This window comes from Colletotrichum gloeosporioides (assembly GCF_011800055.1).
Source record: "Colletotrichum gloeosporioides strain Lc1 chromosome Unknown consensus_84, whole genome shotgun sequence".
In the NCBI taxonomy this organism is placed as follows: domain Eukaryota; kingdom Fungi; phylum Ascomycota; class Sordariomycetes; order Glomerellales; family Glomerellaceae; genus Colletotrichum; species Colletotrichum gloeosporioides.
The window spans coordinates 133,691-151,206 of record NW_025544729.1 but is presented as its reverse complement, the minus strand read 5'-3'; the positions used below and the strand labels follow the sequence as shown (position 1 = coordinate 151,206).

At 55.0% G+C, this 17,516-nt stretch overlaps 7 protein-coding genes across 7 annotated transcripts; 4 read left to right on the top strand and 3 right to left on the bottom strand.

Annotated features, from left to right (window-relative positions):
- Positions 1-161: 161 nt before the first annotated feature.
- GCG54_00002114 (uncharacterized protein) lies at positions 162-944 on the bottom strand (the record flags this gene model as incomplete). Its single annotated transcript, XM_045402211.1, has 2 exons — positions 162-775; positions 842-944. 2 exons carry the CDS (start codon positions 942-944, stop codon positions 162-164), a joined length of 717 nt encoding a protein of 238 aa, XP_045258573.1.
- A 547-nt stretch (positions 945-1,491) lies between these two features.
- Positions 1,492-2,227, top strand: GCG54_00002113 (uncharacterized protein; the record flags this gene model as incomplete). Its single annotated transcript, XM_045402210.1, has 2 exons — positions 1,492-1,657; positions 1,749-2,227. 2 exons carry the CDS (start codon positions 1,492-1,494, stop codon positions 2,225-2,227), a joined length of 645 nt encoding a protein of 214 aa, XP_045258572.1.
- A 189-nt stretch (positions 2,228-2,416) lies between these two features.
- GCG54_00002112 (54S ribosomal protein L9) lies at positions 2,417-3,436 on the bottom strand (the record flags this gene model as incomplete). The annotated part of the gene is made up of 1 exon (XM_045402209.1): positions 2,417-3,436. One exon carries the CDS (start codon positions 3,434-3,436, stop codon positions 2,417-2,419), a length of 1,020 nt encoding a protein of 339 aa, XP_045258571.1.
- Positions 3,437-3,699: 263 nt separating this feature from the next.
- Positions 3,700-4,020, top strand: GCG54_00002111 (uncharacterized protein; the record flags this gene model as incomplete). Its single annotated transcript, XM_045402208.1, has 1 exon — positions 3,700-4,020. The coding sequence occupies one exon, from the start codon at positions 3,700-3,702 to the stop codon at positions 4,018-4,020; it is 321 nt and encodes a 106-aa protein (XP_045258570.1).
- Positions 4,021-6,606: 2,586 nt separating this feature from the next.
- GCG54_00002110 (putative mitochondrial carrier C29A3.11c) lies at positions 6,607-7,893 on the top strand (the record flags this gene model as incomplete). The annotated part of the gene is made up of 4 exons (XM_045402207.1): positions 6,607-6,880; positions 6,997-7,419; positions 7,473-7,625; positions 7,679-7,893. The coding sequence occupies 4 exons, from the start codon at positions 6,607-6,609 to the stop codon at positions 7,891-7,893; spliced, it is 1,065 nt and encodes a 354-aa protein (XP_045258569.1).
- A 1,074-nt stretch (positions 7,894-8,967) lies between these two features.
- On the top strand, positions 8,968-11,725 carry GCG54_00002109 (uncharacterized protein; the record flags this gene model as incomplete). Its single annotated transcript, XM_045402206.1, has 5 exons — positions 8,968-9,204; positions 9,242-9,358; positions 9,387-9,677; positions 9,733-11,504; positions 11,599-11,725. 5 exons carry the CDS (start codon positions 8,968-8,970, stop codon positions 11,723-11,725), a joined length of 2,544 nt encoding a protein of 847 aa, XP_045258568.1.
- A 703-nt stretch (positions 11,726-12,428) lies between these two features.
- GCG54_00002108 (Charged multivesicular body protein 6) lies at positions 12,429-13,294 on the bottom strand (the record flags this gene model as incomplete). The annotated part of the gene is made up of 3 exons (XM_045402205.1): positions 12,429-12,659; positions 12,712-13,132; positions 13,257-13,294. 3 exons carry the CDS (start codon positions 13,292-13,294, stop codon positions 12,429-12,431), a joined length of 690 nt encoding a protein of 229 aa, XP_045258567.1.
- Positions 13,295-17,516: the final 4,222 nt, after the last annotated feature.

Below are 17,516 nucleotides of genomic sequence, written 5' to 3'. Positions count from 1 at the left end.
TTGTAATTACGCGTCGTTCAGAAAATAGACTTGCGCGCTCTGCCCTGATGAGCAGTTCCTGGCCGAACTCCGATTCCCAATCATTACACGCTTTAAGCGACTACAGGTCATCAATCTGGCATTATTCGTGAAAATCCATCCCCCGTTTTGTTAGCATCTGCTCAGGCGCCCTTGTAACCATACTTGAGCGCGCTTAATTCCTTTTCAGGGTCGACGCTGGCCATGACCACCTTTGCGAGAATGATGACTATGTACACAATCGCAGGTAGGTTTCCCAGCCCGACGTGCCCGAAGGTATCCCTCTCGCCGGACTTGGTCACCATACCCGTCAAAACTAGCATCGCGCAGAGGCCCAAGTTGAGGTACGGGAGGTACTGCTCCAGAGGGGACTTGTGCTGCTCGGTGAAAGAGAAGGAGCTCCGTCTGCGCCGACGCGTGGTGGTCGAAGGGCCGGGCTGATACTGGGAGGAGCTCCCGGAGACCGAGGAGACAGAGGACTCGAGCGAGGAGGAGGGGCTTGTGTGCGGCGTCTTGGGCCTAGACCAGGCGTCAATAAAGGTGATGCCCGTCTCTCCTGGCGCCTGGGTGTGTAAGAGGTAAGCCGTTGACAAGAGGGAGGTGATGGATAGGAGGGAGGCCATCATGGACGTCAGGCGCAATAGCGAGATGAGGTACGGGATCGTCGTGAGGATCGGCAGGACGAGGAGAAAGGTGCGGAACTGGGCGTTGCGAGCGGCGTTGTCGTCCGCTAGTTGCTGGATGAGCTGCTCCTGCTCTGTTCGGGCAGAGGTCAGCAATCCGTGCCATTTGACGGCGAGGTTTGGAGGTGGTGGTCGCTTACCTTCTTCGTCCATGGCTTCGGGTTGCGAATCTGCTGAATCGTCGTCCGTGGGGTAGTGGAATGTGCGCCGCAGACGGGCGCCGGCGCCCCTGGATTCTGCCATCTAGATGGGGTTTTGTGCGGTTGTGATGTTTTGTAAGTGGTATCGTTACGGTCGCGAAGCTTTGCGCGATGTCCACGTTGTATTTTTCTGGTGTTTTGTCCGTCGTCGCAAAGGGAAACGTGGTGGTGAGATATATCACCAGGCGGGCGAATTAGGAGGGGAAAGAAACAGCTAAATGCAAGCAGGAGCTTTCAAAGGCAACCTTCAGCGCAGAGCAATGACAACTCAGCCTTATGACGCGCGCCGAATGGCCATGCGGACATGGATGCGTATCGTAAATTGATTGGACGAAGCTCAGCAAGGCTTTTTTGGGGGAAGGGTGCTCTCATTTTCCCCCCCTCTGCGCGGAGGACCCTGCCCAGAAGATTGGGGGCGTCAGAGCTAGGCCTGGGCCCGCCCACTACTGAAGCCGACCGCTGCGAACTCCATGACCTGATTCGGGGAGTCTTTTCTGAGTTTTTGTCGCAAACCACCACGAACGTCCCGCCACGACCCCGACATCTGGAACTTCCTGGGCAACAGCTAGGGTTCATACAGTTTGCCAGACATGCTTTCAAGAACAGTAACGAGGCGGCTCGCCTCTTCGCTGCGCAACGCTGCTGCACGACCACAGTCACAACTCAGGAACCAGACACAACGGAGATGGGCAACTGCGGCGCCGAAGCCGGGATCAGGGCCCTTGATGGAGAGGCGGGCTGATAGAGAGCTTCCTGGTAAGCTCTCCCTCTCACTTCCTTGACTTCGCCTGCCTGCTTGTCTACTGCTGGCCCAGAGCGCTGACGGTCGCGATGTAATTATATGTAGATATCAACCAAATCACCTTCCGCTGGTCCCGCTCGCTCCCCATCTTTGCCGCCGCCATCGTCCTCTCCAGCGTCGCAATCTTCAACTACCAGAAGTCGTCGTCGCCCGTGATCGCATCGACAATGTACGCCCTGCGCACCAACCCGCGGGCCCGCGAGCTGCTCGGCGACGAGGTCTACTTCAAGCACCAGATCCCGTGGATCTCGGGCGAGATGAACCAGCTGCACGGACGCATCGACATCAGCTTCAGCGTCAAGGGCACCAAGGGCGAGGCCGTCATGAAGTTTGCCAGCTTCCGGACGTCGCACAAGGGCTTGTTCGAGACGACAGAGTGGAGCCTGGAGACGCCCGACGGCCGCAAGGTCGACCTGCTGGACGGCGCCGATCCGTTCCGGGGCATCGTTGGTGGGGATCTGGACGACGATTTGGACGAGCCTGCGTCGGCGGCGACGAGAGGCTTTAGGCAGAACATCAAATAAGGGGCGAGGCAGTGGTCATGCGAGGGAATCGAGGAATGGGCTGTCAAAAAGTGCGGTAGCAGGTGGTGGTCATTGGGATATTCGGGCGAAGAGAGCCGCCCAGTCATGCGCCTCGTAGGGGGTTGTAAATGTACAATATGTATAGTACACGGACTCATACCATCAACGGTTAAAATGGGAAAACACTCTTTACACGAATGTTGAGTTCCTGATCTCCTTAAGTTGCAGGTGCCTTTCCCTTGCCTGCTGCAGTCTCGCCTTGTTCTCCGGCTTGCTCTTCAACAACTCCAATAGCTTCTCCTTGCGATACGGCAATGCCGGCGCCTTCCTCTTCTTCGCATCCTGGATCTGCACGAGACAGTTCTTGGGTCCTCCAACAGCACCCTTGACGAGCACGACGCCCAACTCGTTGTCCACCTTCAGCACCGTCAGATTCTGCACCGTCACCCGCTCGTTACCCATCCTTCCAGGCATCTTCTTGCCCGGCATGACTCTGGAACCGGAGCCTTGCGAGGGACCGGTGGTACCGATGGTACGGTGGTTCTTGGAGTTACCGTGCGATGCTTCCTGTCCAGCGAAGCCGTGGCGCTTCATACCACCGGCGAAACCCATGCCCCGGGAGTTGGAGCGCACATCGACGTACTGGCCCGTCTGGAACCAGTCCGGGAACAGCTGTGAGCCGACGGGCAGCAGACCCTTCTCATCGCGGACCTTGAACTCGGCGAGGTGGCGCTTGGGCGCGATGCCCTTCGCCTCGTAGTATCCCAGCATCGGCCTGTCCACGTTGCGGGGTTCCTTGGTGCCCAGGCCGATCTGAACGGCCCAGTAACCGTTCTTCTCACGTGTCTTGTTGGCGACGACCTGGACCTGATCGAGCTGGAGGACGGTGCAGGCGACGCGCTTCTTGCCGTAGTAGATGGCGGTCATGCCCTTTTTGATCGCGAGGGCGCCGGTGCGGAGAGGAGTCGTCTTCTCGCGGCGAGCGAGGGCGGCGGCGGGACCGGTGGTGAGGGCGGGGAGACCGGCCGTCGGCTGATTGAAGCGGGCTGGCTTGCTGCGAGGGGGAGCGGTCGACCAGCCGTACTTTACACCTCGCTTCGCGGTGAAAGGGAGCAGGTGGAGGCGGGGGCCGGCGAGCGCGGCATTGGATGTCGTGGACGACCCGGTTCGGAGGAGCTGGAGACAGCTCGGGGGCAGTCGGGGCGCCATGGCGATGGCTTTGTGTGGTGGCAGAGGGCGTGGATTTGCACCGAATGACGCTCTGGTGGTCGTGATGGAATTTTTTGGGTGAGGTCGGATCAGAGTGCATGCGAGGTGGAAATCTCGAAGTGGCCCGTGCACACACCGGAACGCCAGACCAGTCAGGAGCTTCAACTAGATTCTTCATCTCCTTCACGTTCATGCCCCGGTTACATTGCCTTCAATTAATTTTCACTTAGACCTCACCTGAGCACTTTGGAAGTGATCTCAAGATGGCGTCAGTCCAGAACGCCAAGGCCCGTCTCTGGTATAGGATTCTGTATCGCAACGCCCTCCGAGCCGTTCAATTCTCGGCGCCAGCTCGATACGTCGTCCGCGACCAGCTAAGGGCGGCCTTCCGAGAGAAGGACGGAAAATTGAACCATCAGGTATGCCAGAGGACGAACTGGTTTCTACAAAACGCGGCCCAGGACAGGGGACTTGAGCACAAGATCCTCAAGAATCTCATCAACGTTGCATGTGAGCGTTACAAGAAGAAACTGTGGAGGGCGAATTACCAGAAGGATAAGGATAGGAAACATAAGCCCATGTGAATATCCATTGCGATCGAGTGCGTGTGATATGGATGCTGATTCTTTGAGTTTAGGGTACAGGCCACTGAAGAGTTTACAACCACCTTTTACCACCACTTTGACATTACACTGGCCATGTTGAACAAGTCAATGGGTTTGGCCTTGCGCTGTGGTCCTGTTTAATGGCATGGCGTGGACTGTCTCTTCTTTACTCGGAAGTATGATCGCACAGGCGAGAACGCCGACATGCCACTCACCACTCCCTGGAGGCAAGTCAAGCTTGGCCCGACAAACATGTCGGACTGTCGCCGGAAGACGAATTTTACTGGTTTCACAGCATACGCACGATGCTTGGACGGCTCGTCGAGGCAGGCTCATCAGACCAGCCTTTGATGCAGAGACCCCAAAAAAGCGCAACTTGTTGTGGCGTCATGGTCGAAAGACGGCAAGACGGGAGGGAAATATGACGGCTCCGGGCGAAGGTGCAGCCAATCCTCAATATCCGATGGTAACCCATTGGAGGAACCGACACCCTCGCGAGAAGATCGCTGGTGCGACTTTGCAGACCCGAGCGATCTGCAGGCGCGTGGGGTCCGCAAACTCAACGGCTCACACACGGTTGGTTGAGCACTTCTGCGAGATGGAGGCGGCAGCCCTTTTGGAGCCATCGAGGGCTCTCCTTCGTCATGGAGGGTAATGTAGGGCAGGGAGGGGATGAGCGGCTAGGGATGCAGTTGGGATTGGGGTGGTGGTGGGTTATTTGGCACGACCGAACATGACTCTCCAAGGTCGCATGAGGTAGTCCAGCAATTTGTCGCCGAACCGCTGCCGGCGCCCGTTAGGTGCTGATTCTTGCCGTTCCTGAGCTGATCTGATCTGATCTCGCCTCTTAATATGGAAGCCTGCTTTGAGATGCCCAAAAAAGGCCAAAGATGACGGCGTGCGATGAGGGGGAGACGTGTGTGGTGTCTAAACGTGTTGTGTAATCCGAGGACTGCGGTTCGCTGGGAGCAACGTTGTTGTGCGTGGTGGGAGTTGCCCCCAATGGAAGGGTTGGGGGACAGACCGAGAGAAAGTCAGATTTGGGTGCTGAGATAAGGTAGGTACACTGTGTTACTGGGCATTCGGAATAGCACAAGGGACTGACTGGGTTGGGAATTGGAGAAGCTGGGGAGCTGAGGCGACGCTATCAGCTCCGTGTCGGAGCCAAGAAGTCTCGGCCGTCGCGCCGTGTCGGATCCCTTGGCCGGGGACGCTGGAAGGTGGTGCTGAAGTGGTCCTGTTTGTGTTTTGACTATCTCCAGATCGTCCGGACAAATACAAAAATAACGACCCTCGTCGGCTGTTATTCCGGGAGGACGGCCAAAACAATGGACATGGCTCCGTGAAACCGCCGACACACTGCGTTGGACCCGTTCGTTGTCGTAAGGTGGTCGACCGAGCCTCCGTTCAAGGTGAGCGACGCAAGTCCTCGAAACAGCATCAAGTTGAGTCCATAGAGTCCACTTGGAATGTAGCCTTCTTCTCTCACACACCGTCTTGCAGTACCTCACATTGTGAGTGACAGTATGGTTTCTCTGGCTTGTGACGGTGGGTCGACAAACGGTACAACGGTCCAGTGAGGGGCGGCCGGGCTGTTTAGTGTTAGCGGCCGCTAGGTATCGACAGCCCGAGCAAATGAGAGAGGCAGGATCGCTGGAGATCCAATGGACCCCCCTGTCCTCGTTGTAGCGGATACTTGCTTCGCAGTGTTCTCCCTGGCTGTCGATGCTGCTGCTACTGCGGTACAATGAAAGCCCGCAACCACCACCTGGGCTCAATGACCATCAGATGTCCTCACCACTACACTGCTCCCTACCTACCTTGACCTGGAGATGCCAATCAGGCGCTGTTTTGGATGTCTCTGAGCGGGGCAAAAGGGGCCTCCCAGGTGCAGCTTTCCGCACCTCACCACGAATGGCCCAGGCTTTGGAGCTCCAGCTGGGCCTGCCGGATGGACGCGCTGCATCAACCTCACCTCACAGGCGCATCTCGGTGGAGTTTTGTACCTCCACAAGCATTCAGCGCTGTGACGGTACCTCGACAACCACGAGGAACGACGCAGCTGCGACGCAAGGAGGGAGGGAACTGGTGCTGGGCAGGTCCAAGTACATGAACCTTGCCTCTCCCACGTCGTGCACTCATTCCATTGCCGACCCCGCAGTCCCAAGGTGCCAGTTGCTTTTACAAAGTAGTTGACGCCAGCCCTCAACTCTCTCGCTCTACTTCCCTCCTCTCAACTTAACCCGCAAATCTCCCATGGTTAGCGGGCACGACAGCGTCATTCTCCGGGGGTTCAGCCTTCGATCCCCAAACCATCCTTAAATTCGTACTGCTCGCGTCCCAACCACCGGTTCATCTTCCTCGTGCTCGATCTCGAACTCGTCTCTCCTTTACCGAAACCCTCGAAACACCCAACCCTCTCCACCGTCGACAAACGCCCACCGAATACGGTCTGGATGGACCCATCGCCGCTGGCACCGTGCCGTATCGCGACCGCGCTGAGGACTTTGATCTCTCGCGAGATCACCGTCTAAAGGCGCTGCCGAGCCGCCATTGCTGGAAAGCATGCCCGCGACAGAAGTCGAATACCATCCAAGACACCATGTTCCGGTCCTCCAACCGACTGCGATCATGCCTCGAGCTCAAGAAGAGCGCCCGCAGAGGCTGGTCAAGCGGTACCGAACCGAAATCGCTGCAAGCACGTCGAGCATGTTCTCGACCGTCGTCGCCTTCCCCCTCGATAGCGTGAAAACGCGAATGCAAACCTACAGATATGAAGGATTCCTCGATTGCGTGAGGCACACTTATCGCACTGAGAAGCTGAAAGGCTTCTTTCGGGGTACGCACCTCCACTACTTGCTCTGCATGCACTCTCACACCCACACCCACACAACCACGACCCCTCATCTCGACTCGCGTACTCAATGACACTAACCTTTTTTGCCCCCTAAACAGGCGTCCTGGCCCCGATGGCCAGCGTTACTCTTGTGCGAACCATTTCCTTCTCGATTTACCAGCGCGCCAAATACACGTACTCTGGCTGGATCAAGCAAGCCTGCGGGTTTGACGTACTGCAGCACGTCAACAAGCAGGGCACCTATCCAAACCTCTATTCCATAGCCTGCTTTGGGGCTGCCGGTGCCTCTGCCGGCTCCTGCATCACGCTTCTTGCTTGCCCTTTCGAATTGACGAAACTCAGCGCCCAGGTATCGGTCTTATTGTCTGACCAGAAGAAGCTCGCCGAGGCCAATTGTCGGGCTACCAATGGCCACCAGGTTGCGGCCAGCTACCAGAATAAGGGCACATTCAAGACCATGTCGAACATTATTCGCCACCGGGGTGCTTTGGGGCTCTACACTGGCTTCAACTTGCACTTGTGTAAGTCTGCCCAGGCGTACAACCCCATCCATCCCTCAGCTGACCCGTCTTAGTGCGAGATACCTTGGGGACGGCCATATACTTCATGGTCTACGAGAGCGGCAAACAGCTCGGGACTACGTTTGGCGGCGACCACCCCACCACTAACAAACTAGCAGTCGTGGTCTCGGGTGGGCTTTGCGGGATAGTGTCCTGGGCAATGATCTGTATGGAATTGTTTTGTCGCAACGACGTATTTGCGGAACGCTAACTGTGCCAGATCCCATTGACTCGGCAAAGAGCATCTACCAACGAAACTCTCTCTTGTACTCCAAGGGCCAGCAAGTTGAGCCGCCACCGAAGATTGAATTCTTCAAAAAACACATGTACCGCGGTCTTGGAGTATCCATGGGACGCTCATGTGCTGTGAACGCTATCTTTTTCTCTGCCTTCGAATTCATGAAGAAGCACGTCAATTCGCTCGATGATAACTAAGTGACTTATGTAATGAAATACATGGCGACAACCGCGTCGGAAACATTGACGGCTGCATCGAGGAAAGGGCGGCGGCGTTTTGGCTCAGTGCTCAGGATGGAGCCACAGGACCAAGGTCTATTAACAAACAAACAATATTTAAGGTATACGGGACGACTTCACGGACGATAGTTTAGTTCGTAGATTGGACTTGCAACGCAAACAAACGACGATTTTCAGCATGATGCACCTCGTCATTCAGCCACGCCGTGATCGTGATGCCCTCATTGATCCGCAAGAGGAGTTCATTACGTCTTAGAAGCTATGGTTTGAGTTTGAAACAACCTCGGATTCCTTGCCCAGTTCATTCGTGGGGAGTTCGGACTGCGCATGGCGTTTCGGTGAGAGTGACATGCTTTCTTCACCTGCTCGGTGTATGCTGCAGCCAAGTGCCGGCCCCTGCCTCTCTTGCGGGGCCGTGCACCGTGCCCCGCCACTATCAGCACGTGAAGATAACACTCGACCCGACGTCACGCAGCCTGCCCTGCCTTAGGTAAGTTGCAACCCGACCAGGATCGCGTTGGGCGGCTTTGCATCCCATCTCTTGTTCCGGAACAACTGACCTCGCCCCCAGCCCTGGCGGCGTATGCTCATGCACTTCGAGCATTCAAGCACCGTGTCGCATCGCATCTCATCTTTTGCACCTGCGCCTACCTCCACCAAGTGCGAGTTGCTCTTGCCGAACTTGCTTGACGAGTCGCAGGCTCAAATATCCATCAGTGGACATTTGAATACCCTTCGTCTCCGTGATTTACTGTTGTTCTTTCGCGCAGCAAGTGCCACTTGCTGTCGTCATTTCGGCAACTTTTGAGGGCTTGCAAACCCAGTACGCTCTTGTGCCTGCCACACGTGGACGTTGTTGACTTGACTTTCGTCTTCAAGCGATTGCAAGTCTCGATCGTCACATTCACTAACTGTCTATCCATCTTGTTGCATCTTTCTTTCTTTTTACTCTCCCTACCTACCGGATCGTTATTGAGGTTTGACCCTCAAGCATCATGGTAAGCTGATAAAAAGAACAAGTGCATCGTCGAAATGGGGAGAGAGAAGAGGTCTCAGCCAGGCCCGGCCACGGCGAAGGACCGCCACAAACGAGCTGGGAAACCTAGCAAGACCCTCGATCGGAGCGTGCCCCTGCCGCCGGGACTCGTTGCCGCGAAGCCGGTCAACGCAGTCACGAACTCAAAGCACCAGTCTTATTTCGAGTTCATTGAGAACAAAGACAAGAAGAAGCCCCTGCTCTTCGAGGTACAGCCCGAGTCGAACATTCACGTCGGCCGCTGAGCATTAAACTGAACCACAATCACAGATCACGGCCAACCGTCAGCCACCGCCAGGGATGAAGTACATTCCGATGGGCAATCCGGAACTTACTGAGCGGTGCAAGGAAATATCGAGAGAAATTGGCGCTCTTGTCTACATAGTGGTAAGGCTGCCGGATTGAGAGGTATCAGACTAAGTACTTACGGGTTAGAAAGACGTTCGCGAAGAAGGACGCGTCGGAGCTGAGCCAACAGATCCACCGAGTCGGTCATCACATCCGCGAAAATATTGTGGATCGTGCGATGAGTGAACTGGGACAGGATGCCTTTTACGAACCGACCACAACAGGACCAGACCAAGTCGAGGAGATCCCTCGCTCCCAAGCGGAAATCAACAGGCAAGCCGATGCTGCGCTGCGCGAGCTTTTCCCTCGCATTCCGCATACCGACAGACAGCAGATCATCGATCATGCATTCAGAAAGGTTTGTTAATGCTCGCCAACTGCACGAAATGCGTGCGATGCTCACGGATGCATAGGGCAAGCAGTTCAAAGGTGAACTTGTGGTGGGGTTGCAACAGGAGCTGTCGCTTTCGCGGCGCGTGCAGCTCGCCGTCCTCGCCCATATCCGGCACAACCACACGAGATACGACGAGCTCCTCCGCGAGACATCATGGCACAATGCCAGAAGAGCTACAGAGCAGCTATGTCTGGACATCCTCGTCAAGTGGCGAGGCGATGACGAGAACGGACGTAACCAACTCGATGAAATTCTTCGAGAGGTGGTCGTTCTATCTGATGATTCTGATGACGAGGATTCTGGCGAGGAGCCTGATTCCGATTCATCAGCCGTGCTCACCGATAGGTCCATGAATGTCGCAAGAGTCCCGGTGCCAACCATGCGTCAAGACCGTGCCAGCCGGAGCCGCATGTCGACGGCATTGCCGTCCCATCCAGGATCTCCCCAGGCAGTCGCTACGCCAGGAAAGAAACGGGTCAACAAGAAGCATCGCAGACGTGCTGCGAAGCATAAAGAGCGTAACTTCAGTAGGTACGAGGCTGTCGCAAACGCCAGATGGTCCGCAGCCATGAATCGGCAGAAAGCAGTGTCCAACGCTCAGCCGCAGGAGCCCGGTGTGGTGAACGGTTCCGTTAGTCACGGAACGTATTCCCAAAGTCAGCCTGTTGTGTTCATGGATGGCAGAGCGCCAGTGATTGACCTCGGCCCTGCGCACCCGCAAAGGCCAGCCTTCGGCTCCTTTGCCAGCAATCCTTCTCGAGAGGCCAGGCCGCTCATGGACCGTTCCTTTGCTGCGCCGCCGATCGATTCTCAATATTTTGCTTCTGGTTCTTCATTGCACAAGGTAAATGAATCTGGGAGTACGCCTGGCCACGGCTCCATTGGTCCTCAAGGACCGTCAAGCCGTCAGCTGCAGGATTATCTTATTCCTTCGATCGAGCCCAAGTCCCCTGATGCTAGCAAGCCTCCGTTGCGCTATCAACGCCCCTTGGTGGAATACGCAGATCTTGGAGATGACCAGCCCTACCAGCTGAGAAGATCACCACCCCGAGGCCCCGCCTTCCGAGAAGCAGACCGGCTGTCCCCTCGCCGGAGGAGTCTGGGCTACCCAGACGGTGTTCGGCCGTTCCATGACGATCGTGAACAGCCGCGAGCCCCGCCTCCGGCTCGGGCCCCACCTTATATCGAGTTCGGACAGGATGCTGCTCGACTGCCAGCTTACCAAGCTCCGCGCCAGGCCGAACCTTCGCTGCGGAGAGATGAGGCTGTACTGGGAGCGAGAGCCAATCCCATTATGATTGAGGATCCGCATGCTCGACCCCAGACGATTGTTCTCGGCCCTGGAGAAAGTGTTAGGGACAGATTTGGCCCAGACGTGGAGATCCTGTCCGTCCGTCGCCCCATGCGTGACGCCGGACCTAGCCTAGAACGTCGTGTTGCGCCCATGGACGAAGGCTTCATCCGCCTTAGAGAGGATCGTCCCCTTTTGCCTCGGGATGGCCTTAGGGAGGAAGGTTTCCTTCGGATCAGAGAGCATCCTGATATTGTGCCACGTCGTTCCACCCCTATGGCACATAGCAGACACTCTCTGGGCGATCTAAGATCCACCTTAGACCCAAGCCGGTACCAACAACCACATGAAGCACCTGGACAGGCTATCTATGTGAGGCGTGCCGAGAGGATGCCTCCGGCTGATATGACATACCCAGTTTCCGGCGGACGACGTTTTGAGGGTGCAATGAACGACAGACTCGCTCAGCGTCACATACCTTCGCCTGTGTACGATGGAGCGTAAGTCATGCGCCATACAGTTTTATTTCTCATCACCTACTAACTGCGAAATGCAATTAGACGCACTGGTGGTTATCTACCACACCAACCCCAGGGAGCATACGGTATCCCAGTCCATCGGCATGCAAGACCGACAGTACGGGTCGACGACCCCCAGAGATTCGAGAGATACCCGCCACCTCCTGGACAGCCACAGTGGCCGCGTGCAAGCGACGATGTAATCATACTTGACTGATCACAAGCACGACCTCTACAACTGAGAAACGGGAGCATATCTATAGCTCTCGCCAGAACCGTGAGCATTTGTGGGGCGTTGGAGGAAAGCATACATATAATGAAGGATTTGGGGCCTTTACACCTGGATCGAAAGGTTAGGTTCCTGACTTTTGGGAGTGGTTTGCATTTGCATTTGCATTAGAGGTGGGAGGTATAGAGAGATGGCTGCTGTTTTTGATACCCCTGCGGAACATGATAGCTGTGGAATAGCAGTGATTGGAGGAGCAGCAGTGGGACTACCGTTGTCCGGACGTGGCAACGAGGCTGAAGACATTCATGAATCAAGAAGAATCACAATACCAACGCCTGAATGGCTTATCGCTATATCATATACTGGTAGCATTTGCGGTGCGCCTCTGAAACTGAATCCAATGGCCGCCGCCCATAATGATGTGGCCTCTCGGTATGATGGCGCAAGAACGCAGGTAGAGGGGTGAATCCAAAACGCAAAGCGAAAGCAGTCGCGCCGACCATCCTAAACTAGTGCCGCATCGCCGCGCAAGATGACGGGTGGATAAACATGAGCGTACTCAAACTCCATGAAATGCAACCGGCCTACGAATGCTAATCCGAACATAGACGCCTCATCACTGCAAAAGGAAGGAGGGAGGGAAGAAAGAGAGAACGAAAACACGTGGGTGGGCTACGTCATGACGCCAACATAGCCTGTCTCGTCCTGACAGGCTGCTGTGCTTCTTCTGCTTCTGGCTCGTCGGGCAAGACGGGTTCTGTGTCGGGGACCGTGGGCAGCTTGTGTTGTTTGGGAGGGTTGCGGATTGCCTCCTCCGCCGCGACGCTTGCCTCGAGAGCCGCCAGCTCGTCTTCGACCTCTTCCTCGTCCTGATTCGAGATACGACCGCCAAGCATATCGCTGACTTCCTGTGAGTGAGAAAAAAGACGACTCGTCAGCATTGTACTCGGCTAGACAGACCACTACAGCTGTCCAAGAGCCCGAGGTCTGGGTGCGGCGGCGGCAGTAGCGACGAACCTTTTGGTAAGCAATGGCATCGGCCGTCTCACCCATGAGCTTCTCAACGTGCTCAATGCCGCCCATCTCGGAGTGTATCTCCTTCAGGACCTTGGTACCCTGCTGCAGGCCAAAGACGACATCCTTTTGGATCATGGCAAACTCGACGGAGGAGGTGAGCTTCTCGAGCTGCTCGAGCTGAGCGTCCGTCTTTTGGAGGAGGGACTCCTGGTACTTTTTGCGGCGGAGGGCGAGGAGGGCGCGTGGCTTGTCGCCCTTTGCGAGCATCTGCTTCGCGATGGCGGTTTCCTTATCTGTCAGGACAGTGATGCGGCGCTGATACTGGTGGAGCTTGTCGCGTTGGAGCTTCATGTCGAGGATTGCCCTGCGGCAGGATGCGCGTCAGTATTGCGGTATTGCGGAGACTTTTCAAGGGGTGCACAGAGGCGGCGCATGAAATCTGCGACGCTGCGCACATTGGTCGTGAAGGTAGGGGAAGGAAGACTTACTTGTCCTGGGCGGTGACTTTACTTGCGTTGCCGCCCATCTCGACAGGTTTCGGCGGCGATTGGGAACTCTTGTTGTATTGTATGCACGATGACAGAAGACGTGGGATGCGCGAAAAGAAAACAAAGGGAGCGTTGTCGTGTGTGTATGCAGAGGAACGGACGTCGTCGGTGATCGGGCGGCGATCGGGAGTGTGTTTGGCGGTAGGTGGTGTTGGTCTCGTGCTTTGCCCGGCTCGGTTTCGAGGCGCAACGCTGCGACGGGCGGCGGGCGGACCTGGCTGGGGAATGGATGAGGGGACTAACCTACCCGCTAAGGAACACCCTGATGGGAATGTGAAGTTCGTCATTGCTCCATGTCCGACGTGGGGCCGATGTCTTATCGATAAGATAAGCTGCGGCCGGCTATGCGCGGGTTGAAAGGCACCGAGGTACATGGGTGCGGTCTGCAACTTCATGGCTGTTTACATTGCGATGGCTTCAAACTCCTGTTCTGCGCACAAAGTTGCCGGCCAGATGCTCGCTCCTCTATGTCTCGTGATAAAAAAGCATCAGTACATTTAGTTTCAAGAAAAGTAAAAAACAAAAATGGGACCTCGTGTCCCATCCTCTAGGCCCCAACCTCGTGTGACGAGAATCGAACGGCGCCCCTCCAGGATTACCAGAAACCTATAGGAGGAATTTGTTTGAACGTGTGATTTTACCAACTGGGTCACGCCGTTTACGCTGAACTGGTTGAAAGAACTTGAGCCGAAAGTTGACCAAATACCATGGGAGTGAGGAAGGTGAGAAGTAGTGGGGCTGTGATAGTTGAAGGAAGGAGCTGTTGCTCTCAAGGAAGGAGCGAGGGCGGCTAGATCCAGTCTTGGGCAAGTTTTGGGTGAGGTTTCGCTCACACGGGGAGCAGCTACCCAGGTAAGCGCTGGCTAGGTACTATCTCTAAAGGGGTTGTTTATGCACGTCCTTACTGCCAGTGGCCAGCCGGTATTTTCCTGGTATATTCACCATCTATAGTTGTCCACCGCTTGGATTTATATTGTTCGATGTTTATGTATACTTTGAGCCGTTGTTTTTCACAATTGGGCGCCCTCGATTAATGGTTCTCATCACGGACCACGGCTCCGCCTCAAGCCATAACCGACGAGACGAGCGCTTGCTAAGCCACGGCCCATATCTTATCCCAGAGTAAGGTAGAGACCGGCTAATTTTCTTGTGCAAGAGTGACTACCTTTCCCGCACACTTAGCTACTCTTATCGACAATGACAACCAAAGTAAAGTAGTATATGTCGCCACAGGAAAAGTAGTCACTCTAGCACAGGGAAAATAGGCGGTCTCCTAGAGTATACCATGCTAACATTATCAATAGAGAGTGACAGTAGACCATAGTTGCATTTCCGGAGTTCCAAGATATCTGAGCACAAATATGGTCTTTCTGACCTGGCAACAGGAGTCTCGCTGAGCTGACGCCCACGACCCTCCAGTGGTGTTTTGGACTCGCTGCAGCGTGTCATCGACGCATTCGGTGCCTCTATTGCACAGCAACTCAACGTTAGATTCAACACTGCTGGATGAACGCATGAGAGTCACTGAGTCTTGAATGTCCCATCCCGGCTGCTAATGTACGTTACACGTGAGGCACTTCGTACCGACAATCACTCTTGCTCCAGAATCACTCCCGAGATCATCCACGATGGGCTTTTGAGTTTGTTTACAGCACTAATTTATAGTCATTTTAGCCTCGAGTTCATCTCGGCCAATACGCGAAAGATCTCAGCCTCGACCCATTGAGCAAAGGCAACCCACAAACCCCTTCGTCTCGTGGTTACACAAGCTAAGATGTTGAACGAACCACCAGGAACCTCACCAACCATACCACTTCAAAGCCTGGGAAGTAGCATGTATTTCACATCACCAAGTAACGGGGCGCAAGACTTGGGTCATCCGGTGCGGCTCACTACCTGTTCAGCATGAAAATCTTCCTAAAGATATCGTGGACTTCAACTCATACGAGATTCAAGTCTAGGTTGTAAAAGTATGCTCATGATGCTGGAGAATAGACACAGAAATTCTCAAGACGGTGTGTCTTGCTGTCTATTTTACCGACATACTTGGAGGATTCGTTGTGTGCTTTGACCAAACGTCACGTTAACTTTGAAAGCCGAGTGTATCTTATCATTGTCTGTGGATTCTGACAGACAACACCAGAGCCCAGTGAGTCCTGTATCTACATGTGTGAGGATGGTGTCAATAATGCCATGAATTGGCTGATTCGAATAACTATGTCAACTGACATCTCCTCTACGCATTCCCGTAAGAGACTCACCGAACGCATCGTGGTGATTGCCTCCTATGGCTGGTTTGACTGACCCATCAAGTTGCCGATGTTTGGCGAAATAGCCGCTGAATTGCTGCTGAACTATAAGAGAGAGTGGAAAATGTGGCTTTATATGTCGACCTTCTTCACCCTTGCAGGTAAGGAGGGCGCTTCCATGTGTTCATTTTGGAGCCGTTGGTCTCTAGCATCAATACGCTTCAACTACGGTGCAATTGTGAGCCCTGCAGCTTACACGGGCAACTTCAAACAAGAGCACCAATACTTGAACGATCTACATGCCTAGACACACCGTTATGCTCCGGTCTTGGACCGGTGGATGGGCCGTGTGTGGGTCTGCTCAAGCATCACTATTTCGGGCTCCGGCCGGAGCCCGGGCACATCGGCCCGGTATTCTCATCTGACAACAACTACCTACGCAGAGAATCCGCCGCGCGGACGGAAGCAGGCTTGTCGTATTCGTTAATCTCACAGACATGCAGCTCGCTTCCTTCGGGCGTCGCACCGCTCGACCGGTCCGCCGGCTCGTTTGGACCTGCAGCGCCGCCTGGACCTGTCCGATGAGAAACCGCCCGACCGGCGCCCCGTGCCCATCCTGTCCGGGAAAGCTCATCGGCGCCGAGCAGTTGGCCGCAAGAGCAAGAGCAAGGCAAGCTCAAGCTTCACTCGTGCTCCTGAAACATCCCCCAGCAAATGCAAACCGTAACGGCAGAGTTTTCATCGCCATCAGCTAGCTCCCGCGGACCCGTGTACGAGAAAGTCTGTGTCCTCCGATGACAACGGACTGATCAACCTTTTCGCCTACCCGGAAGCCTAACCCTCAGACGCTTTAACTCTTACATAATTAATCTCACTGTTTGGCGTTGGAAGGATTGATCGCCCAAAATAGCCCCTGTTGTAGGTAACAACCCAAAGCGCCGCTCGACTTTTGTTGAGGGTTTGGGGTCTTCAAACGAGTTCCAGATGTGGTTGTTGCCGATGGCTACAACATCACCCTGGCGAGAACGCAACCCGGCGTAAAGTAAAGTATGCATACAATGCCACCATCTTGATTCCCGCATTGTCAACTTTTCCATCGCCACCTACCAAGAAAGCAGGAAAAGTTTGAGTGTTCCATTCTCGTCGTCCAAAGTCAAGGATCCCTGTCGTTGCTACTGCCATCGCTCCGTGGCCGACCGGGAATCGCCAACACAACAACGATTAACTTTCACGGCACTGCCCGCAACCCCGGCAGATGCACGTCTTCCATTCTGCAACGCCAAAACTTGATATTGCGACACTATAGAGAACAGATAGGGGGCAGCCGAGCCGACAGGACCAAACACCAAGAGAGGAAAAAAAAAGGAAAGAAATAATAATTCGCACTCAATGGACCAAAATGGTATCAGTGTCGCATTGAAGACGTTCAGTCTCCTGAAGAAGGCATTCCATTTCCGCCCGCTCATATCCGTGCCGCCCACATCACGAGCCGGTTTGCACAGCGGACAGCAGAAAAACTTGCTCGGTGGTACCATTCGGCTTCGGAGATCTGCAACCACAGTGGGAAACACCCGTCTACCGTGGCATTCCCCCAGACGGCCAGCGCCGTGAAGCGAGCGAGCGATTGACCGGCCGGCCCGCCGATCACTCCAAACCGCCAAAGATTGCGTGTGTGGCCCCCGTCCCGCTTTACAGACTTGGGGGCTTAGAAGATCGACTTGGGCAATGATGGGCAGAATTCTCCAGCCGCCGGGCGCGCCGTTTTCAACACAAAGAAGAGAACGACCCGGACACTGAAGGATTCCAGGCGGCCCGGATCAACAAACGCCATATTTTTTTCCTTCTTCTCTAGAAACAGGGTGCATTCGGTAGCGGAACTCTGCTATCGATCAGTTCCAAGGTCGTTAGCCGGCGTTGGTTGGTGTGGTAGATGCTGTGTAGAATCATGTGT